Raw genomic sequence first — 23152 nt, 5'->3', positions numbered from 1 at the left:
GCAGCCTTTAACCTAGATAGGAATCAATCATGCCGATCCGATTGATTGTTGCGGAGTCTGCTGCTCGCGACTGGAACTTGTTGATAAAGAAAGAACTTCTGGCATGGGGATTCGTACAAAGCCTCGCAGACCCGTGCATGTTTATCCACAAAGAAAAACAACTCCGTATCCTCGTCTACGTTGATGACATTGCTGCTGCTGCAAAAGATCGAGCTCAAATTGATTGGTTCTACGAGAAGCTTTCTGGAAGATTCAACACCAAGAACCTGGGGGAGATTCATAAGATCCTTGGAGTACGAGTTACGCGAGACAGAAAGCGCCGCACAATCTACCTCGATCAAGAGCAGTACCTACACGCAGTACTTGACAAGTTTGGAATGTCTAGCAAACAACACAGAGACAAGAAGATTCCATCTGCAGATTACACTTCATTTAGGCCAGCCACTGACAACGACACCCGAATCGACATCACTGAATACCAGCAAGTGATAGGGAGCCTTATGTTTGCTATGGTTCTTACACGTCCAGACATTGCATTCACCCTCGGAAAGCTAAGCCAATACATGAGCGATCCAGCAGAACACCATGGCCATGCGTTGAAGAACCTGCTACGATATCTAAGGTCGACAGTGACATTGAAGCTACGCTACGGACCAGGGGGAGTACACTCGCAATTTGTCATCTACTCTGATGCTGACTGGGCAAGCGACATGGTAGACCGAAAGAGCGTTTCAGGGAGCACTGCAATGTTCTACGGAGGTCCAATATCATGGTCTAGCAAGAAGCAACGGTCTGTTGCAACGTCAAGCTGCGAATCTGAATACATCGCACTATCAACATGCTGCAAGCAAGGCCAGTGGATTGCTCAAATGTTTAGAGATCTTGGGTTCCCAAAGTACATTGGAAAAGACACCAACAAGGTCCAGATGCTAGGAGACAACCAGGGTGCCATTGCACTTACAAAGAACCCTCACCTTCACGAAAGATCAAAGCACATCGACGTCTGTTATCATTTTATCCGAGACCTAGCAGAACAAGGCAAACTCGATGTGGCCTACGTTCCAACTGCAGACATGGTGGCTGATGGAATGACAAAGCCATTGCAGCGAGTCGCATTCGAGAGATTCAAGAACCAATTAGGAGTTGTCCTTGGACCGGACCTGCCCTGAGGGGGAGTGTTAAGAATATGTTAGGTTCAGTCCAGGTCGGCGAGGTGAGGTTCGTGGAGTAAGCCCGAGCAGAAGGACCGACGCGGAATGATGATCTGTCATGTACGTCCTAAGATCATCATAACAACAAGTAGATAGAACAATAGCTCTTAGTGAAGTTCAATCCAATACAGGGTTACCTTTCGTACCTCTACTCGGTCGCCTATGGTAGTCATACCACCAGAGGAGACCTTGTTCTAACAGTATCACTATTACGATACGTCGCATTGGAATGCATTTTAATAGGGCCGCGTTAATAGCTCACAACCCTAGGCATACACCATGTCGATCCTGAGAAACTCCAGGCTGATGGCGTGTCGATCTTGTTGCTTGAACTTGCGCTTACCAAAATAGGAAGCCGTCTACCTGCAATCAAGCTTTGCCAATCAACAATAAGCTCTTGATATCTAGCGGTAACGGGCTTGGCTTAATCCGGAAGCTTAATTGATCATTGGCCACCTTCGCATAGGATGAGCGGCTCTGGTCAAATGAAATTGCTGAACGTAATTGGTAGAAGGCGCTGGCTTCTCGTGCGCATCGGGAAGGTCGGCGGCGGGATCGCGACCTAGTTGGGCAGGTACGAAGACTACGAATAATCGCAACTACACACAATTGTATGCAATATGAACAGCCTATTCGCCTACTGCCTGGGTTTACATTCCATCCTCCCACTCGCTTCTTTGGCTTGCGGTTGCAACTGCTATCAATATGTTCGTTTTCAAGAGCCTGTCCGTGGCTGTTGCCGTGGCCGTCTTTGCTGTTGCACATCCAACATCACATCTTGACTTCGAGAAAAGCATCGTAGAGACGCTGAAAGCAACACCTTCGGGGTGGATCAAGGATGCTTCCGAAGCGGTGGACAAGGATGCGACTTCCATCACGCTCAAGATCCACCTCGTCAACAAAGACATGGACAAGTTCCATGAGCACGCCATTAATGTGAGTTGTCATAGTAGCAGAATTGATTTCAGATTTTTATTGATTCCTTGTACAGATCGCGACACCTGGTCATAATTTATATGGCCAGCACATGTCTCATGAAGACATTCTGGCCATGGTCGCCCCAGCCGAAGAGTCTGCTGCCCTCGTCATGAAATGGTTGGAAAATGAGCTCTCGGGTGTAGGTAAAAAGGTGTCACAAAGGGGCGATTATGTCACCGTTGAGGCGAGCGTCAAGGAGATTGAGCAACTTCTCGATGCGGAGTACAACGTTTTCGGTAATTTTCCGCCAATAGGTGACATTCACTTCTCTAACCTTCACAGTCAACTCTGGTAACAAAGAAAAGACCTTGCGCACACTCTCTTACAGTCTCCCCAAGTTTTTGAAGAGCCACGTCGATATGGTACAACCAACTACCTTCTTTGGCCTCAAGCAGCTCAAGTCGACCATTTCTGAGCACCATCTTATCACTGAAGAAGACGATGAAGCTCATATTGAGTCCGCCGCGGCAGTCACAGGTTGTACAGGTACTCGCATCACTCCCACATGTCTCGCGACCTTGTACAACTTCGCCAGCGCAAAGGTACAGACGGTAGGTCTCTTGGGCATTGCCGGCTTCCTCGAGGAATACGCAATCAAATCAGATTACACTTCCTTCCTCAAGAGCTACGGATTTTTCACCAACAAATTCAAGTCCTTCACATGCACTACCATCAATGGCGGTTCCTGTCCTTCTTCTCCTGCCGGCACCGAAGCCAACTTGGATGTCCAATATGCAGGCTCAATTTCGACGTCGGTACCCAACACCTACTACAGTATAGCTGGACGTGGACAGTTCCTTGGCTCAGGATCAAATACAAACGAGCCGTATATCGAATTCCTACAATACGTCCTCGCTTTGCCCGATCCGTCGCTCCCAAACACACTCTCCATATCATACGGCGACGAAGAAGCGACCGTCCCACTTTCATACGCGACCAACGCCTGTAACCTGTTTTCGCAACTAGGTGCTCGCGGTGTTTCTATCCTCGTATCTGCCGGCGACTCGGGCGTAGGCGATACTTGCACCGTTGGCGGCAAGCCCCAGTTCACTACAGCCTTCCCAGCCGCCTGTCCATGGGTTACCACCGTCGGCGGTACCACAGGAAATTCTCCCGAAGTTGCCTGGTCGGGCGGTGGTGGTGGCTTTTCTGAGATCTTTGGGCGCCCGAGCTACCAGGATGCGACCGTGAGTAAGTGGTTCACAACGGATACTACTCACGCGGGTGTGACAAAGTACTTCAATGCCTCTGGACGCGCGTACCCGGATATCTCTGCGCAGGCGACGAACTTTGTCATTGTCGTCGGAGGCTCAGCTACGTCGGTGTCTGGAACATCGTGCTCTGCACCGACCACAGCTGGCATCATTCAGTTGCTCAACAGCGGGCGCATCGCGGCTGGAAAGAAGGGTCTTGGCTTCTTGAATCCATGGTTGTACAACACCGCGAGCACCGGCTTTACTGATATCAAGAATGGTAAGATTACAGGATGTAGTGGAAGCATCTCGGGAGCTGGATTCAACGCAGTCGCGGGATGGGATCCTGCGACGGGGCTAGGGACACCAAACTACGGCACGCTTCTTGGATTTGCGACAAGCACTGCGTAGGTATGACTATTACGAATGTATAGATGATATTACACTTATAAAGAGTAACTTTTCGTATATATACTAGTGGCTATGATTGCTGCAGCAATTGCTATATTTCGAGCTATTGAAAGTTATTTCTTGAAAGAAAGCACCATACAAGCCGCTACAGCGATTATTGGTTGAGACAATCGAAGCAGGACTGAACGCTGGAGAGCTCCGACTGCTAAGAGAAGGCATAGGGGAGGGCTCCGGTCCAGAGCCAGTGCCACACAACGACTGGTACCCAGTCTCGCAATAGTTCTTTGTGTGACTGCACCAACCGTATTGACTGATGACTTTTAGCGCGTGGAAATCGTATATCGAGAGACGCTCGACTTACCTGCAGCAATCTTCATAGCAAGGCCCTAGGCGTGCAGCCCCTCCATGATCTTGGCATCGTCCATCTTGGGAATGGTTGGCGATGGCGGCTTGAATTCGTCAGAGTCGTCGGAATCGCAAAAGCACCAATCATCATCACCACAACAACTGCTTATCGATCTACAGTAGTCATTATGAGGGCAGCAATTGCCGAAAGAACTACTACCGCAGGTCATGCCAAACCATCAGTCATACTTAGCGATTAGTTCGTCTAACAGTCAGATTAGTCTAACCAACGATATGGGCTTGAAAATAGCAAGCTTCCCAGACAGCTACCTATCCGATAGAACGAGAGATCATAGCAATACTTCTGAGTTGAATAGATGCTATTGACATCCACGATCTATCAGACGTTTTATCATCATCGCGGTGCATCTCACGTCACTCAAAGCCTCACCGCGACCTCTGCATGTAGTAGTCGGTCACAACCTTCCAGGCCTGTTTCCATCTTTGCGCACGGTCACATACCTCAGAGCCGTCTCATGCAAATTCACTATCACGAGCATGACTAAGACCTTCGAGGCCTATTTCTATTTTTTCTCACGCTTATACACCTTATAGTGGGGTCACGAAAGCCTCAAATCTCAATCGGGAAGTTGGACTAAATTATCACGCGCCCGATTAAGTTAGCGCAATGCGTTGTGACATGAGACCTCAGCCTCGTATGCTCAGTAAGCCAGAAGCATTATCCTACAACTTCGTTTTTGTCGAATTTGGAAGTCAAAATTGGTGTTTTTCCGAGAGTTCTTACCGTCACCAGTTCGAAATGAGGTATAAAGGTTCGGCCTGCCGCGCTCAACAATCTGCATCCAACAACAGCAACAGAAACAGCAACGACAACAAACTTCCAAAACACTCTTCGCCATGCATTTCAACAACATCTTCCTCGTCGCCGCTATCAACATCGGCTTCGCTGCTGCCGGCCAAGTTAACTTTTATTCGGACAAGAACTGCCAGAACTACATTGGCGAAGCTCACCCTGGCATCGGCCAAGTCACAGGGTAAGCTATCTTACCTGCCTTCCCCCTAGATCCACGTTCCGTCTCGACTATGACCCATTTTCAATAACTAACATTCCCTAGTGGCCCCGCAGGCAGCTTCTCTGCCCTCTGGGTCAACGGCGACCTGTGGTCTTGCACGCAGAGCTGCGGGCCGTACTGGATCTGCGGCGACTCAGGCTGCAACAATAAGGTGTCTAGGGCGACGGGCCAATGCGTTAGCTTCAACACGGGCGTTTGGGCGGTGAATAAGTGCCAGTTCTGTTAGACTTGCGGGGGCCGGGTGTATCGCAGGGTCAAACAGGACAGGGAAAGCATCAAAGAGAGTGTTGATAACTATACGCGCCGAGTTCTTAGATGATGGTAGCGAGTCTTATTATAAGCGCTAGATAAGAAGAAACCGCATACCTAGCTTAAAACAGCTTAGCTGCAATCTACCGCTGCCGAGGCTCACCACCTTACGACCCCTCACAACACTACCAACTGGTCCCCACTTTCTTAATCTCTGTTCGTAAACTATGATTTGTGGATTCATTTATCCTTGATTATGTTTCGGAACATCGAAGTTATGAGTGGGCTCCAATCCTCCAACGTCCACGCTAAATCTGCGGGGTTCGTGTTGTAACTATACCTGAAACGCTCGCGAGAGTGATCACCGCCGGGAAAACTATTACATGTTTGTACTGGACATCTACCACAAGAAAACAAACGTGTGTTCATGAAGATGCTTCATTGAAAACATCCTTCGCATCTCTCGGCGACGGCTATCAGTGTTAAAACCGTCAACTAACATAAGAGAAGTCCTGCGAGCGGAAGAAACGATGTAGTGCTTACTTTGAATGGTGTCTCGTTTGTGTTCTGCCGAATACGGCCAGTACGCTGATCGCATATTACGACGGAGAAACTGTCTGTAGTACTAAGTAATCAATTTCCGCCCTATATATAGGATAACAAGGTCTGGGTATGTTGTGTGCGATCTTTCATATTCAACCCCCTTTTGGTTTGACGTTCCAACTCAATTTACAATACCATCTCCAGTCTACTGAGAGTCACGCCATGGTAGCTTCAAAGCCCAGGACGATATTTGGGGGCCTCGCTGCCTTGCTTCCCACTGTGCTGTATTTCGGAACACTACTCAACGGAGTTGGACTGGTGAGGGCCGACAATCCTATTGTCCAAACGATCTACACTACGGACCCAGCACCTATTGTCTATAACGACCGTGTCTATGTCGTTACTGGCCATGACGAAGATGGATCTACAACTTACAACATGAAGGACTGGCACCTCTATTCGACGGCGGACATGGCAAATTGGCAGGATCACGGGTCGCCAATGAGTTTGAAAACATTCAGTTGGACTAATGCAAACGCATGGGCCGGACAGATCATCCAACGAAATGGAAAGTTCTACTTCTACGCTCCAATGCGGCGCACCACTGGAACCATGGCTATTGGCGTAGGCGTTGCCGACAACATCACCGGACCATACCGTGACGCGATCGGCAAGCCATTGGTTGATAACAACGAAATCGATCCGACTGTCTTCATAGACGACAATGGCCAGGCGTACCTGTACTGGGGAAATCCAGGTCTCTCCTATGTGAAATTAAACCAAGACATGATATCCTATAGCGGAGGTGTCAACCAAGTCCAGCTCACGACTGCTGGATTTGGCGTTCGGACTAAGAGCAGTGCAACAAGGGCCACCGCATATGAGGAAGGACCATGGTTCTACAAGCGCGGCGGACTATACTACATGATATACGCAGCCAACTGCTGCTCCGAGGATATTCGTTACTCCACTAGCACCAGTCCTACTGGTCCCTGGACCTATCGCGGACTGATTATGGCATCAGCGGGTGCGAGCTTCACCAACCACCCTGGCGTGGTCGATTACAAAGGCAATTCATACTTTTTCTACCACAATGGTGCCCTGACTGGGGGAAGCGGTTATACACGATCAGTATCCGTAGAACGCTTCGTATACAATGCCGACGGGACTATCCCTACCCTTACAATGACAACGAGCGGCCCGCCCCAAATCGGTACCGTGAACCCCTATGTTCAACAGGAGGCAGAAATGATCGCCTGGGAGTCGGGCGTAGAGACCGAGGTTTGCAGCGAAGGCGGCATCGATGTAACGTCCATTAACAACGGAGATTACATAAAAGTCAAAGGTGTCTCATTTGGCACAGGAGCCAAGTCCTTCAGTGCAAGGGTCGCGTCGGCGGCCAGTGGTGGCAAGATTGAGCTGCGTCTGGGCAGTACGACTGGAACCCTTGTCGGCACATGTACTGTTTCTGGAACGGGCGGATCGCAGACCTGGACCACGGTCACTTGCCCTGTTAGTGGTGCTACGGGCACTCAAGATCTGTACTTTCGTTTCACCGGCAGCGGCAGCGGCAGCCTTTTCAACTTTAATTGGTGGAAATTTGCACAGTAGTTAATGAATAGTAGTATCGCTACAATTGATACATATTTTAGCTATAGTGCCGTAGTAACGCTGTCGTTGTTGTGTGGATGCCTGCACCCGTAACACTCAATGCTTCATGCTGCATCACCTCTTAAATCATTTCGCTTCTCTTAAAGCTTGAGTTGAGTAGCTCTTCAAAAACAGTGCGGCGTCCTACAGACTCCTAGGCGTCGTTTTCGCCATCCATGATTCGTTGGACCTGGGTTTTGACTTCCTGTAACAGGTTAACGGAGTGTATATTACTAGAGACGAGCAACCTATATGGTGAAATTCAAACACACGTTTCGTCTTAGGATCAAGCATAACAATGACCCGTTCCAGCAGCCTCTGAAGCCACTTTGCTAGGGTCGGAATACTCATTGCAAAAGAGATTGAGCATGAGAGGTTGTGGACAGCCTTCGTAACTGGGGCCTCAAACCCTAAATAGTCTAAGAAATTTTAGAATAAACCATAGATGTACCAGGGGAGTACGTCAGCCAGATAGGCATCCCAAGCCTCGTTTATACAGACTACCTTTCCGGTCCCCTTATACTGCGTCCAAAGAATAGTGCATAGCTTCTTCATTCGAGAGTTGGTATAAGAGCTGAAGTCTATGATCTATCGTCTAGTAAAGAAAGTAGCAACAGCTGACATGCGGTGGCGATGACAGTCGTGCTCGATTGCGTCAATTATGGCTTTTGGGCGTGAAAGGCGATGTGATAAATACAGCATCTTGTTAGTATTTGACTTAGCAATATAAAGCTTAGTAGGGAACTTTGCATTGCGAATGTGGGTGAGAGACGCAGATGAATAATTAGGTCTTCTCATTTAGTATCAACATGGATATTCTCAGGTCACTAGTATCATTACCTACCATATTTCTCATGCTATTCTTTAATCTCAAAGATGAACTTTCTACCTCTTACCAGATCCTAATGTGTCTTAACCGGAAAGGTAATAACATCCATAATCTGATTTTAGCGTTGGTAGAAAGACTTTTAAGGTGTTAGAGAAAATGACTGTAGAGGAAATTGCCAATGACTACCTAGTAATGTCCAATAGGGTATTACTAGGCTTAAGAAATCTTCCTAGCAAATGCATTGAAGCTCTATATAGAGTAACATAGAGTCAACGTTAAGAAAGGCTGGGATTGACGACGGAATTGGCGTGAATCAACTTAGGGAAACCAAGCTGGTTAGGGTTCCTACTGCAAGGACAGATTTTGATGTCTATCAGATCTTCTGGTATTTTAGGGGCCTATTCTAGAATACATGCAGGCTGCAGCATCGTTATTTAACCAGGGATGTGGCTGTGTGATGGTGTGAAGCTGCTAGCGGGCTGGCAAGTGAATCCTGTCTGTGCTACGCTGACTGGATGCATGCAGATTACTTCATCATGCAACTTAATTGCATCCCCTCTGCGGGATTCGAGGCACACAGCCCAGCTCATTTCCAACACCGATGTAGCACTCGATTCGTGTTTTCCAATATAAACGCCCGGACCGAGAAAATTGCCTGCGGTGCCGGCTGAGGCTTAGCGCTTCCCTTTGGAGTTACGGCAATTTTAGAGCTGCTGATTACAGGCCTTCGGTAACAGCTTCCAGTACGAAAGTTTATGAAAAGCCTGCGAAGACATGATTGGACCAGCGATCCTGTAGCCGAAGGCTGGGTCTTCTACGCCGCATCAGTGCGAGTTGCGGTCGCTGATTCTGCTTAACATTTAGATATCACTTCCATCCCATCTACGAGTTGGCATGTAATGGCGGCTTCTAAATCCTCCCTCGATAGGCCCTTGACGCCAAAAAACGCCTCTGCAAGTGCCGAACCCGCGGACGCAGACGCGAAGAAGGATCTATCCGTCTTGAACCCGGTACCTAACCACAAATGTGTCACCGGATTTAAGCTATACATCATTGTGGCTGCTGTCGCCTTTGTCGGCTTCCTTATGCTCCTAGACAACATGATCGTCAGCACGGTAGGAGGCGCCTCCTCGGGTAGAAGTTGATGCATGCTAATCGTGCTACTCAGGCCATCCCGCGCATCACTGACGAATTCCATTCCCTCGCAGACGTCGGCTGGTACGCCAGTGCATACCAGTTTGGAAGGTATGCGTTACTATACTTAAACAGAAACGCAAATGCCTAACATTGCTATTCGTTCAGTTCAGCGCCGCGGCCTTTGACGGGAAGGATATACAAATACTTCAACACGAAGGTTCGTGACATTTGTGATTTGTTCATGTTTCGAGCATTTGACTTATCGCAACAGTGGACGTATTTGGTGTTCTTCATCATTTTCGAAGTGGGATCAGTCATATGTGGCGCCGCGAATTCGTCTGCTATGTTTATTGTAGGTCGATTTATTGCCGGCTTTGGTGGTGCGGGCGTCGCGACCGGATCAATCACGATCATTTCTGTTGCGGTTTGTGAGGCAAGGGTATTGCGCATGTCACATGTGTTGTCCTGGCGCTCCTCCCTCCCCTCCATGAGCACCTTCTCCTCTTACCAGCATCAGAGATACGTCATGTAAATAGACCCTGATTATGGCTACATATAAGGTGGCCATGACAGCACAACAAGACAAGATACACAATATACTCTGATGACTGCCTCGCGCGGTTACACTTTGATTGACTGCATTCACTGCAACAATTTCGCTGTGCGCGCCTCTTGAGAAACGCCCATGTAAGCGAAGCCTATTATGATGTCGGGTCGTCTACTCACGCTTTTGGTCAGCTCTGATAGGATTAACCTTGGGATGTAAGCTGTAAAACGCGCTTCCGTTCAATCGCCGCCGCTCTTGCTAACTCACAATGAACAGTCAACCTTCTTGGACTTGTTCTGGGACCTCTCATCGGTGGCGTATTCACATCCTACACAACATGGCGCTGGTGTACGTCCCTTCTCCTTCCTAGCTAGCCCAGAGCTGACTGATGATGCTAAGTTTTTACGTGAACCTGCCAGTTGGCGCTCTTGCAGTGCTCGGCATAATTCCCCAACGCATTCCTGAAGAGAAGATTAAGCCGAACCCTTTGTCTCTGCTACCGCGGATACATCATTACCTCGAGCTCGTAGGTTTCGCTCTCCTAAGCGCCTGCCGTTCTGCAACTTCTCCTCGCTCTTCAATTCGGAGGCTAAGCTCATCCATGGAACTCAGCAGTAGTGATCGGTCTACTCTGCGGGTCCGTGGCAAATTTTATTGTCTGGGGATTCTGGAACCGATACCGTGGGGAGGTCGCAATGATGCCCCGCTCGATGATAAGCCGGAGAGATGTCTTGTTCTCTGGGCTTTTCGTGGCTTTTCTCACATCTGCGGTCTACGGAGGCATCTATTATCTTCCGTTGTATTTTCAAGCTGTGAATGGCGCAAGCGCAATCAAGAGTGCGGTGTATCTCCTTCCGTTGATCATCTCACAGCTTATAATGGCTGGACTCTCGGGTGCCGTCGGTAAGTCAACCGCATGTCTAAAGATCTGACAGATATCATGAAAGCTGACGAGCCGCCGGCAGTAACCAAGATCGGTTACGTAATTCCAGTAGCTGTCTTTTCGAATGTCTTCCTCTCGATAGGAACCGGCCTATACTCCCTCCTTCAGCCTGGCAGCTCAAGTGGCAAATGGATGAGACCAACGGATATGCTCAATAGAATCTCCATTTCCGGAAGCGCACTCTCATCAAGCTCGGTGTCTTCTGTTTCAATACCCAGCGCATGACGGAGTTTTTCCAGGGTTAGAGGTCTTTGGGCGCAGAATATGTAGGCAAGTGCTTTCTTGACCAGCTGCCTGTCTTCTTCGAAATAATCTTCGATTCGCGTCAAGGCCTTCTCGTAGAAGTCGTATATCTTAGTTGAGAGAGTGTTGAGACATTGGCGTACTTTCTTCGGGCTTGCCATTTGACAGATGTACGCTACCTGGAAATGTGCTACCAAGAACCTGGACCCAAGGTCAGTAGTTGACAGAAATGGTATGCTCTTCTTACAGATCTTACATTCCCTCGGCTTTCTTGATGATTATATCGATGATCTCTGCTTTCAGAGTAGTATCTCTAGCGATGAGCCGCGACATTCTGTTGTTGGTACTGATTTCAGACTCTAAATATACCTGAATGTCGGAATGGCTGGCGACAATTTCAATGTGAGACAGGTGAGGAAACGTTGAATGAAGCTCGAGATTTGGACGAGAGGTTATGAATAGATGAACGGAAGGTTCCAGCATTTGGAGCATATGGAGGAATTCGTTGCGGTTCTGTTCGGGACATTCATCCTAGAATCCTGTCAGCGATCTAGAACTAGAATGGAAGAAGCAGCACCTACCAGAGCATCAACAAAGATGTATGTTCTTGTGAAGTGCGAGGCAACTTCCTCGATCAGGGACACTCTTTCCTCTTGGGTTGGATAGCTTCTCTTCTCGATCCATCTATCCCGATATGTCTTGACCTCCTCGGATATGGGATGAATTTGCTCTACCAACTGGCGAGTGAGGCTACAGATTAGCTCAACCTCTGATTGCAACTTGGAATCTGTATAATCGCAGTATACATATGCAAGCGCAACATTCCTCCGCGCAGTGTGATCCTCGATGTGATTGACAGCTACCGATCTATAAGATGAAATCAGCGCATTGCGTGGAGTAAGATATCACTTCCCACTAGGTCAAATTACTTACGTCATGACTGATTTCCCTGCACCGGCTTTATTGAATTATTAGCCTAATGGTCCACACGAATCGAGATGAGAAATAGAGCTTACGGATTCCGGAACACCAAAGAGTGGAGCTATGTGTGCCGTTAAGCCATCTCTGGAATTTGTCTTCATTCAGAAACCAATCGCCAGTCCCGTCGCAGTGTCTGCTATGTATATCTCTTTGCTTTTTGTGGAAATCAAGAGAAGTGTTGGTTGGCTTTGCACTAAGTGCGTAAAGGGAATAACGATAACTAGGAATGCATTCTGTTCGGTGATTGTTCTTTTTGTCTACGAACATAGCTACTACGAAGGTATACCTAAGCTCTGCGCAAGGTGGGCCGAAGTCGGGCCGAAGTGTCCAGCAGCCGACGCCTCTACCGATACTCACGATCCGACAAGAAGAGAGCCACGACAGTATGTTTTTACGCTCGATTGTGGTTTCTTGAGCTGTAAAAGGTTTTAGTATCTGAGTGGTGTAAGATTTATCTAACCATACTTTCTAGGTACCTGTGTATCCCATTTGTGCCGATAACAATATCATCAGTCTTGCGGTCTCTATCCCTTCCGTCAACACTAGGGTCTCTGTAACATCTTTATGTACGGCTTTGTTCCCTAGCTTGAGGTGCTGTACACCTGCTAGAATTGAGTTACGAACTATGCCTTGTTCTCTCTGGATCGTTTTACGAAATTGGTTGAATGCTGATTTCAGTTCGTCATCTTCGCCCGCTAGAGCTCGAAATGCTTTGACTGCAGAAATATGCGTGTCAGTGGTGAACTCCATGATAGGCAGTGTAGGGAGATTATTACTAACCTAGCCTTCGCATCCTGACGTATTTGGTGCAAATTCCACAAAGTACAAGGACCGATGTGAAAACTTCCGTCATGACTTCTTCAAGCTCTGTTATCTGTGGAATTTCACTCTCCCACACCTTGAGTCGTGTTAGATAAGAAGAGAGCTCCTCAAAGAACTCTTCAAGTCTGTCGAAATCGGCGGATACGGCTTTCGCAGTCTAGATTTATCAGCAACTATGATTCCACATCGCGGCAGGGACTGTACGCTGATAAGATACTGAACAGCAGCGAAGATGGCTTCAGAGGCGGGGAAAATCTGTCGCATCACAAGGGTCAGCTACATCAAATATCGAAGAGCGCATACACCGTTTACATTTTTCGTCGCGTTGGTTATCACCTTACCCCACATCTCGATCGGACCAAGGCTCTTCCTCACCAACGATCTGAACTTGTCTACTCTGGAACCATCATGGCGGCGACCTGCGAAGATATTCTCCTTATCTTTAAAATCGATAAGAATCTCGTCCACGCTCTTGGGTCCAACGAGAGATTGGATCCTAACACCCGTCGTCGCTTCGTAACGCACAACTGTTGCGCTCCATATTTCCCCGACATCTGTAGAACGTACAATCACCATCTGGATATGCGAAATTTTTGAAGTCATCTTGAAACGTTATTTGGGGCCAAGGAAATGATTCAGAATATGCTATTCTAGAATGAAAATGAATTTTCATGAAGTATCTCCAGGGGCGCAGATGACCGATACGTGAAGAACCAGAGCGCACTTCACCCACAACACCTCCAGGAAGCAGTTAGGGGGCCAAAGCCGCGGGTACAAACTTTGGCAAATCGTATTGCTGTATTTACGGCTGTGCCTTCACATGGCTTATCAGTTGAGACAGTTTCTTGATCACATGCGTACGCCATCGCTAAATTCGCATGGCGGCAGCCACAATCTCTGCCCTTCCATATCGAAGGCGCAAGATTACCAATCAACACTTTCACCCTCTTATCACATTTACTTATGACGTCGAGGTCGCTTTTTTTCCATGAGTGCAAAAATAAACTTAGCAGTGATCTAGTGTCTTAAGCCGATAGTAACAGCCTTATTCAGTGGCTTTTCAACCTTCAGAGGCGGCCTGTGTCTAAACGGGATTTTAGCCGCCATAATTGAGCTAGGAAAATCTTTATTTGGGATGATCGCACATAGACCCTACCCACAATCGTAATAAAAAGTAGAGAACAGAATGAAAACATCGTTACCCAAGATACGGTTATATATGTAGTGGAGTCCGATCACAGAAGCTGATTTCTACTCATCGCAACCAGAGTCGTCGCAAGATAATACTAAGAAAATCAAAGCAAGCAGTCAAACATATGCCAAAATCAATTTCACCAACAAATTTCCCTCGATAACCTGATGTTACTACCGTGATTATGAGCTGGCGCGAAACCAACATGGCTCGACATTGAATGAGTTATTAGTTGACTGGTTCAACACGTTATAGCTTCCAAGTTCTGATAGGCTCTTAAACTCACTGCACATACCAGAGCTTCCATCTGATCCTGTAGGCTTACATTCGACCGTTTCAGATAAAGCACTTCTGTTTGCCGAAGCTTGACTGGTTCATTCCAGCGGGTTGGAAAGCAGGATTGGGGTAGGTAAAGCGCCGCCTTTACACAGGCACTTAATAATCTTACGATCCTAGTTAAGGCGGGCTACGCCCACTTGCCGTCCCGCTGTGGGCCTTACCTTTGGAGATTGTGACAGTCGTCATATAATTGCTTTCCTTGTCGTCTTGGAGCTAGTCTCAAAACGCTGTAGTGCTGCAGCCTACAGGGCAGGCAAGCTAACGTGTCTGTGCGCGTGATGCCCATAATCGCGTGCCGCACACCCCACCAATATCGCGACGACGGCAAAGTTGAGGCTGCGCAGCCACGTACAATAACTATTATCGCGAGATTTTCCGGTGTATTGATCTATAGACGTAGCTCTACAACTTTGTCTATCTATATTTTGCCGGAGTATTGACGGCCCGGCCGCGTCGGGTGGTTGTTGGTGGGGGAGCCGGTGCAGCCACCTCAGCCAGAGTACCACCGCCAGCACCACCCACGCGTCGTTTTTTTGGCTGTTGCTTTGCAGCGGGCTTTGAAGCCTTACGCTTGCCCGATTGGGGTTGTTGTATAGCCTTTGCAGCGTCGCGATCGCGTCGTTTGGCGTCAAGTTCGGCAGCCTTTACAGCCTTGGCTTCATCCCGCACCTTCTTTGCCTCCTCACGCGCCGCCCGCGCTGCCTCTTTGATCTTAAGTTGATAGATCCTGTTGTTCTCCTTTGCCTCTTTCAACTCTATCTTATCAAGTAGCTCTTTCTCCTTCTCCTTCTCCTTCACTAGCTGCCTGAAGCGGGCCTCTCGAAGCTTGCACGGCGACCACCAAACTGCCCCTGAATGGAACGCTTTTCGCTGCTGTAGATCTAGGGGAGGTTCGTGCCGATTGCGGGGCTTCTGGTGAACGTGTAGCGCCGCGCGCAGTGCGTCCTTCTCGTACTCGGCGATCTCTTTGGCAGCCTGGAGGCGGAGGAGTATTTCTGAGAGGTTGTTGGCCGCAATAGAGCTCGGATCGTAGGCCTGATTAATGAGGTTCGTGATAGTAGCTCTACTCACGTTCACTAGTGGCGGCGGTGCTGTTAGTGTTGACTTTCGGAACTTTTTAAGTACTACTTCGGGATCTATAGGAGCTATCCCAGTGGCTTTAAATGCCTTCAACGCGTGCTTCTTAATGAAAGAGGAGTCCCAGGCAGGCTTGAAAAGACGGTAGAAGTCATCCTTCCTCACAGCTAAGAGACCGTGGCTCGCCTGGAGGTAGTGCTGCAAGCTGAGTGAGTACGCGGCTGCCAGAGGTTTGAACATTACCACATCGAGTGGCTGCAGCGTATGGGTACTATGGGGGGTAGTACGAGTAACATAATATTGTGGGCGATCGCGTAGTCAATAAACTCCATAGTAACGTGACTCCCATGGCCGTCAAGGATGAGTAAGCGTGTGTGATTGCCGGCCTTCTCCTTCGTATGGCGATCAAACACCTGTTCGAGCCATGCCAGGCCTACCTGATCATTGGTCCACCCTGAGGGACTTGAGGTAACGTAGACTGGATCGTCAATTGCGATATCATCAACCCATCTGGCGTACATGTTGCCCGAAGTAGCTTCGTATATAATCGCGGGCGGTAACGTACTCCCATCAGCACATATAGCAGCGATAACAGTGATCCAATCTCTGTTGCCGTCCTGTATCACTTTCTTAAAGCCCCCAGTCTCATATTTCTGCTTACTAAACACTCTCTTACTCCTCCCCGTCACTCCAATAAGGAATCCCTTCTCATCCATATTATATACATCCTGCGCCCGAATATGGTGCTGAGCCATTTTAGTAGATAGTAGATCAAAGTACGACTCGTACTTGTATACAGAATCAGCCCGGTGGCGATTGCGGTCCAAACCAGTTGACCAACGTGATATAATCGCGTCGGGATGACGGTGAAAGAAGCGCGTCACCCAGCTTTGGGAGGTAGCCCTTCCGGCTATAGCACTAGCAAAGTTCTGGATCATAGTCCTCGTCGGTGGTAAGCCAGCCTCAGTAAGCTCGTCAATGTGCTCTAGAAGCTGTAGCTCCTGGTGTGGGTGAAGGAGTTGCTGATTACGTGATTTGGCTTCATTTGAGCCCCGGATCTGTTGATGGCGTCGCGACAACGTAGAGCGATCAACACCAAAGCGGCGCGCAACCTCAGAGTATGTAAATTTATCTCCGGGATCACGCGATTCAATAGCTTCAATCGCAGCGTTGATACAACTCATGGTTGTGGAGTTATGGGTGGTTGAAGTGGTAAGGGTGGATTGGTGTTGATGTTGCGGGGTGTGCGGCACGCGATTATGGGCATCACGCGCACAGACACGTTAACCGGCCCCCGCGCTAAACCATCACCATCTCCAATTTCTGCAACTATCTTCTGCTTTAATACACTGCCGCGCAACAAGCAGGGATCTTTCTTCTACATATCGTAGTCAAATAGACAAACGTCGTATTGCGTCTGGATGCTCCAAATCCGCTGTTCATACTTAGCCAGACGACGAAAATTTCTTCTTCCGCGTACCTGTCAACATCACCTAAACACGGGCGAACACGTGATCAGGAGTAGTGCAAGGCAAAGGGATAACGTGACTACCACACTAATTCGCCCACGATGGATACATACGAAGAGCTACTATCATGGGCAACTGAACGAGGTATCAAACTCAGCGGGATTAAGCCTCAAAACATTCTCAGTAGAGGCACAGGAATCATCGCGACACGCGACATCCAGGTACCAAACCTAAGCACCATTTCAAATCCATCTCTAACCACATTTAGGCCGGCGAAACCATCCTCTTCGTCCCCTTCAAACTTTTCCGAACTCTAAAACATGTCCCAAAAGCCATCTCACGAAGACTACCCCGAAATATGTCACTCCACGCCCTACTAGCCACATATCTCTCCCTAGACAAAACAGACACCTTCGCTATACCAAACAAAACACTCCCAGACCTGAGTTCCTTCGAAGCCGGCATGCCTTTCCTATGGCCAGCGGAGCTCCATCCTTTCCTCCCCAAACCAGCCCTAGATCTACTCATGAAACAACAGCGAAGCTTCAAGCGAGACTGGGACATCGTCTCAAAAGCCTACTCAAACATTTCCCAAGATCAGTATCTTCACGCTTGGCTGCTCGTCAACACACGCTCCTTCTACTGCACAACACCCATCATGGAACGCCTACCCCACGACGACAGACTCGCCATCCTCCCCGTCGCCGACCTATTCAACCACGCCGACGTGGGCTGTGAAGCAAGATTCGCATCTGAAAATTATTCCTTCATCGCCGACCGCGATTATCGCACAGGCGAGGAACTCCACATTTCTTATGGATCCCATTCTACCGATTTCCTACTTACCGAGTATGGCTTTGTGCCTACGGAGAATTGCTGGGATGTAGTCTGCCTCGATGAGGCCATTTTACCACGGTTAACGCAAGATCAGAAAGATGCATTGAAGGATAGGGGGTTTCTGGGTAAGTATATACTTGATCCAAAGACGGGGGGTTGCTTTAGGACGCAGGTTGCGTTGCGCATGTTGTGTTGTACGCGAGAGGAATGGGAGCAGTTTGTGGATTTTGAGGCAGGCGAGGAATTTGCGCCTAGAGTGAGGGGTACGCTGAAGGGAATCTTGGATTCATTTGTGGAAACGATTCAGAAGACAGTGGTGGATGTTGAGAAGCTTGATGTTGGTCGGGTGGAGCAGCGGGAGGCGCTGGTAAGGAGGTGGCGGCAGATTGAAAGGACAGTTGTGGAGACTATGGAGGGTCTTGAGAGCTGATGAGAAGGAAGGCATGTGATAGATGGGGTTTATTACATGCTCTCCATTGGTCTTCTATCCTCAGTCTGCGCCTTCTTTCATCCCAACTCTAAAACAGGGCAGAAAAGAGCACTTACGTAGTCTTGCCGTTTGATATTTCGGTCGTACACAAGAGTCTAGATTACAATGGTGTAGTATCGACACAAGACTACCCACGCAGCTTCCTTGATATTCTATCATCTCAGGTAACTTACGTTGTCTCTGAGGATAAGTTCTCTTCCCTGAGGGGAGGGGAATTAAAAACGTCAGTTTGCGAGTAATTAGGTTTACTAACATGTATAAATATATATTTGACTCGGTCTTTAATGCGGAGAGGAGAGGCAGAGCGGCAATGACAGAAAAGAAAACGAAACGTCGACATAGGGTATCAAAAGCGGTCTACCTAGCGCAAATTCGCAAACGACAATAACTGTAGTAAACAAAACCCAGCATAATCATCATCATTAGCCTATCCCTCCGCAGAACCCACCCATCATCATCTCTCAATCCCGTACTCGCGCAACTTTCATCACAATCCCCGCAATCTTAACAAACACATTAACTACCAACCCCAACGCAGCCGTAGGAACAAAAATCTGCAACCACTCCCACCACCTATTTGGTCTGATATCCGTTTCTATCCATCCGGGGCCCTGGAGCGGTTCTCCGCCGTTGACATTCGGTGTGACGCCGTCGTCGGCGGGAAATCGTTGGTGTTCGACAAAGTATTGGAGGAGGTCGTCTTTTTCGCGCCAGCGGGCGAGGAGCCAGTCGCTGAACTCTTTTTCGTCGTGGAGGGGGATGTCGGCGATGGCGAAGCGGCGCCAGTACATGTTTACGGATTTTGGGGGGCGGCCTTGGAAGTAGGTGCCGCGGAGGGTGAAGAGGTCTTGGCCGTATTGGCCTACGCTGGGTGGCTTGTTAGATTAATGAGGGACGAGAGCGTAGTAGCGAGAACTTACGGGACACCTTCATAGGCTACTGTACAGTCGTATAGATGACCGATGGAGCCTTTGAGCTCTTGCAGACAGAAGGAAAGTCCTGTACTCCGCGGCAACAAGGCGTGTCTCAAATCCGGCATGTTGTTCTTTGCTGCCCATCTCTGACTTGACTCGCGACCGTTTGTGCTCAAGTTTGTGCCCTCGGGGAAGATGAGCAACCACATGGGATCAAGACCCTTTGAGCCTGATAACGGGCCGCTATGGCTTGTGCTCAGCTTCCTCAGACGATGCTGGAAGCGCTCCTTGTCGGTCGACCACTTGCGCGAGAGGAAGATGAAGCCAAAGAGCTTCATTCCCCAGCCAAGTACGGGTATATATTTGAGCGACTCCTTGAGAATGATGTATAGGTGACCGTGCATGGAAGCGGTATAGCATGTCCACCATATGTAGACCCAATCGGTGTAGAGCTGGTTTGCGTAAGCCTTTAATTTTGGTGGTAGGGTAGTTGGGAGGGACAGACCTGGTGGTTCGCAACAAGTACCAGTCTTTCGGGGAAGTCGCATTCGAGTTTCCCGTCTTTTGATTTTCTCAGCTGTCCCCTCACACTCTCGTCTCCACTGACGCGCATAGTGACAGGCGCCCACCAGTATGTCATGGTCATGACGACGCTGCCGAAATGCTGCTTCGACATGGCCATCCATGCGTAGAAGAGGTCCCTACTATAGAAATACAATGGCAGGCCGATGTATTGGGTGATGGCAATGCTGAGGCATGTTGTTAGTATCCCAGGCAGCAGTCAGCCAAGGGTGTATACTAACGCTATGATACTGATGGCAAAGTAGACTCCAAACAAGTACATGCGGAGCGTCTGGGTAAAGAGGCCATGTTTGACTTTGCCGGCTGGGTGTTTTGTAGGGTCTGGTGTTTTGGTCCGTTGTGCCTTCAGCTTCTCGATAACGGGAACGGAGACAGGCGGCTGTCGCAGCCGGAGGCCTTTGGTAGTCATAATGTGCTATGCCGGGACATGCGCAGGGACAGATGTCAGGAGTTTTGTAGTAACGTCTGGTGCAAGTGTGCGCGTGCACGCAGTGGGCTGGCCTGAGTCGTATTGCTCAGGTGGACGCGTGAGATACGGACGACGTGTATCTCGGCACCAAACAAGTAGCGAGCGACAGCCTTCACGCAATGTTTCCCCCCTGTAGACGCCCAAAAGAACGATATGGAGACGTGTGGAAGATGGCGCAACTTGCATCCATGGTTCCCGGGTTGAGGAATAAGCTGATGCCGAGCCGCAGCTTTCCATGTGCATGTCGGATGATGACACGGGCAGTAGTACCCCACCAACGTAGCAGGGATAGCTTGTCCTGACTCGGCCGCTAACGCCCCTCCGGCTCCTTTCACTCGCAATTTCCATCTTGTTCCGACTGTCATCTTGGTTTCACGTGAAGATGGAGTTTAGTCGCTGGCCTGTCATTATCTCCGCATCCTAGCCTTCACCCCACCTCACACGGAGCTTTTTCCTCGAAATACAGCAAGACAATTCATCCCACCATGAATTGACTCGTCATCACCCGGTCATATGGCGGCCACGCTCCGATTCAAGCTCCGCGCACATTATCGCGTGCAAAATCCTCCATAGCCTGTTGCTCCAGCCTGTTTCCAGAACATGTTTGTTCGTCGCATTCTGCCATGGAGGCGTCTTGCTTTGCCCACTCGGCAAGTACGTAACTTTTCTTGCACTGCGCGCCTTCTTGAGATCAGGAACATCTCTGAGCTTCCATCGCGCACAACGCCGTCGTACATCCAGTCCCCGGCCAACACGCTACTCAGCCTGCAATGGCCTTCACCACCGCGGAATATCCTCGTCACAAAGAAGAAGCGCACGCCTAACATCACCGAGTCCGTCATCAAATTCACGTCCCATATACGGTCCACCTACCCGTCGATAAATATTCTTTTCGAACCCGAGACTGCCCAGGAGCTACACGAGCAGCTACTATTCCCCGTATACACATACGACAAAGCTGTCCAGCTTACGGATAAAACCGACCTGGTCTGCACTTTGGGAGGCGACGGCACGCTGTTACGAGCTAGCAGCCTATTCAGCCATGCCGACAGCGTACCACCCGTCCTAAGCTTCGCCATGGGCACGATTGGTTTCCTGGGCGAATTCAAGTTCCGAGAATACAAGCGCGCATTCCGAGAAGTCTACATGAGTGGTGCGCCAGACACCTACTCGACCCTCTCCGACACCCTAGGCGCAAACCCACCCACACCACCAACATCACCCGACGACCCTCTAGACCGCCCGTTAAGCTACGCCGACATACGCGGCAAAGCAATGGGCAGCAACCGAACCGCACGCATCCTCCTCCGCAACAGACTTAAAGTCGGCGTCTTCGGGCCCGACGGGCAACGAATCGGCAGCGACGAGGGCTCCAGCGATACATACGCCCTAAACGAAGTCACATTACACCGGGGCTCCAGCCCGCACCTAAAAATAATCGACGTCTACATCAACAACCGGTTTCTCACCGAAGCCGTAGCCGACGGCATGATAATCAGCTCACCCACGGGATCAACCGCATACTCCCTCTCTTCGGGTGGAAGCATCGTCCACCCCCTCGTCCCCTCCATCTGTCTCACACCCATATGTCCCCGCTCCCTATCCTTCCGCCCGCTCGTCCTCCCCGCCGAAACGCCAATCACACTGCGTCTCGGCAAGAAGAACCGCGGCCGCGAAGTCGAGGTCAGCATCGATGGAAACACGATTACGGAAAAGCTGGGTACGGGCATGGAGGTGAGGATTGGGGGTGAGGTGGTGAAGAGGGATGCCAGGGGCTGGGAGGGTGGCGTGCCGAGTATTGTAAGGGGTACGAGTGGGAAGGAGGATATGGCTGAGGACCATTGGGTTGGGGGGTTGAATGCGCTGTTGAAGTTTAATTATCCGTTTGGGGATCAAGAGGGTTAAGATTGTATAGCTCAAGAGAGTTGGGTTTCTGTGTGGAAGGACTGTGGAGCTGTATGAGCATACGACGGCGTTCGGTGCAGTTGCTTGTTGTTGTGCGAGATTAGATACCCTACTCTACACATTCAGGTCAAGGTATAGAAGTAGTACCGGATTTAGAATATATTCATCTACATACCCCCATCATCGGCCTCACCCCAACCTACACACGTGTATACCTAGTCTTACTAACATACTCCTTCTTCGGCCCTTTAACATCATATCGAACCTCCCACCACACATCCTCTCTCTCTCTCTTTCCAGCCCCTACCCCTGCCTCTCGACCTAACATACCCCTTCCAAAACTCCAACTCGCTGTATACAAGTCCTGAGCACAAAGATGCGTTTCCTTGTTCTTCGCCTGCAACATCCCCTCCACCATATCTACCCCTGGGTTTGCAGTAGTAGGAATAAGCTCACCCATCTCAACAAATAACCCCCCCAACACCCTCCCCCTTCCCTCCAACACCATCTTCAATACTCGACCGTGGCATCGCTTCGTCGTTGAAAAAGGAGACGGATATGTACTCTCCTCCATCCTCATCATCCGTGCCTTTCAGTTGATACACATACCTCTTCCTGACCCCAAACTCCACCCCCGTATCCGTAACAAACGCGCCCTCCTCCGCATACAACAGCGTAGGCGGGAAGTTAGCGGGCAGAGGG

At 49.3% G+C, this 23152-nt stretch overlaps 10 protein-coding genes across 10 annotated transcripts; 7 read left to right on the top strand and 3 right to left on the bottom strand.

Annotated features, from left to right (window-relative positions):
• Nucleotides 1-29: 29 nt before the first annotated feature.
• PtrM4_017110 (uncharacterized protein) lies at nt 30-1169 on the top strand (the record flags this gene model as incomplete). The annotated part of the gene is made up of 1 exon (XM_066103261.1): nt 30-1169. The coding sequence occupies one exon, from the start codon at nt 30-32 to the stop codon at nt 1167-1169; it is 1140 nt and encodes a 379-aa protein (XP_065965463.1).
• A 747-nt stretch (nt 1170-1916) lies between these two features.
• PtrM4_017100 (Pro-kuma-activ multi-domain protein) lies at nt 1917-3793 on the top strand (the record flags this gene model as incomplete). The annotated part of the gene is made up of 3 exons (XM_001931598.2): nt 1917-2147; nt 2203-2425; nt 2472-3793. The coding sequence occupies 3 exons, from the start codon at nt 1917-1919 to the stop codon at nt 3791-3793; spliced, it is 1776 nt and encodes a 591-aa protein (XP_001931633.2).
• Nucleotides 3794-5056: 1263 nt separating this feature from the next.
• Nucleotides 5057-5458, top strand: PtrM4_017090 (uncharacterized protein; the record flags this gene model as incomplete). Its single annotated transcript, XM_001931597.2, has 2 exons — nt 5057-5193; nt 5275-5458. The coding sequence occupies 2 exons, from the start codon at nt 5057-5059 to the stop codon at nt 5456-5458; spliced, it is 321 nt and encodes a 106-aa protein (XP_001931632.2).
• A 788-nt stretch (nt 5459-6246) lies between these two features.
• On the top strand, nt 6247-7635 carry PtrM4_017080 (XynB, Beta-xylosidase; the record flags this gene model as incomplete). The annotated part of the gene is made up of 1 exon (XM_066103260.1): nt 6247-7635. One exon carries the CDS (start codon nt 6247-6249, stop codon nt 7633-7635), a length of 1389 nt encoding a protein of 462 aa, XP_065965462.1.
• A 1767-nt stretch (nt 7636-9402) lies between these two features.
• On the top strand, nt 9403-10805 carry PtrM4_017070 (ProP, Permease major facilitator superfamily; the record flags this gene model as incomplete). The annotated part of the gene is made up of 6 exons (XM_066103259.1): nt 9403-9618; nt 9672-9748; nt 9811-9857; nt 10464-10535; nt 10607-10713; nt 10803-10805. 6 exons carry the CDS (start codon nt 9403-9405, stop codon nt 10803-10805), a joined length of 522 nt encoding a protein of 173 aa, XP_065965461.1.
• A 429-nt stretch (nt 10806-11234) lies between these two features.
• On the bottom strand, nt 11235-11706 carry PtrM4_017060 (uncharacterized protein; the record flags this gene model as incomplete). Its single annotated transcript, XM_001931595.2, has 2 exons — nt 11235-11574; nt 11630-11706. 2 exons carry the CDS (start codon nt 11704-11706, stop codon nt 11235-11237), a joined length of 417 nt encoding a protein of 138 aa, XP_001931630.2.
• Nucleotides 11707-15121: 3415 nt separating this feature from the next.
• Nucleotides 15122-16024, bottom strand: PtrM4_017050 (Trichoplein multi-domain protein; the record flags this gene model as incomplete). The annotated part of the gene is made up of 1 exon (XM_066103258.1): nt 15122-16024. One exon carries the CDS (start codon nt 16022-16024, stop codon nt 15122-15124), a length of 903 nt encoding a protein of 300 aa, XP_065965460.1.
• A 1330-nt stretch (nt 16025-17354) lies between these two features.
• Nucleotides 17355-18520, top strand: PtrM4_017040 (putative set domain-containing protein; the record flags this gene model as incomplete). The annotated part of the gene is made up of 2 exons (XM_001931594.1): nt 17355-17474; nt 17522-18520. The coding sequence occupies 2 exons, from the start codon at nt 17355-17357 to the stop codon at nt 18518-18520; spliced, it is 1119 nt and encodes a 372-aa protein (XP_001931629.1).
• Nucleotides 18521-19041: 521 nt separating this feature from the next.
• Nucleotides 19042-20485, bottom strand: PtrM4_017030 (PlsC, 1-acyl-sn-glycerol-3-phosphate acyltransferase; the record flags this gene model as incomplete). Its single annotated transcript, XM_066103257.1, has 4 exons — nt 19042-19447; nt 19501-19946; nt 20000-20243; nt 20298-20485. The coding sequence occupies 4 exons, from the start codon at nt 20483-20485 to the stop codon at nt 19042-19044; spliced, it is 1284 nt and encodes a 427-aa protein (XP_065965459.1).
• A 660-nt stretch (nt 20486-21145) lies between these two features.
• PtrM4_017020 (sugar kinase) lies at nt 21146-22450 on the top strand (the record flags this gene model as incomplete). Its single annotated transcript, XM_001931592.2, has 1 exon — nt 21146-22450. The coding sequence occupies one exon, from the start codon at nt 21146-21148 to the stop codon at nt 22448-22450; it is 1305 nt and encodes a 434-aa protein (XP_001931627.2).
• Between the last annotated feature and the right edge of the window lie 702 nt (nt 22451-23152).

The sequence above is a fragment of the Pyrenophora tritici-repentis genome, chromosome 1 (assembly GCF_003171515.1).
Source record: "Pyrenophora tritici-repentis strain M4 chromosome 1, whole genome shotgun sequence".
Taxonomy (NCBI): Eukaryota; Fungi; Ascomycota; class Dothideomycetes; order Pleosporales; family Pleosporaceae; genus Pyrenophora; species Pyrenophora tritici-repentis.
The sequence above is the reverse complement of the archived record's forward strand: the minus strand, read 5'-3'. Positions and strand labels throughout refer to the sequence as shown.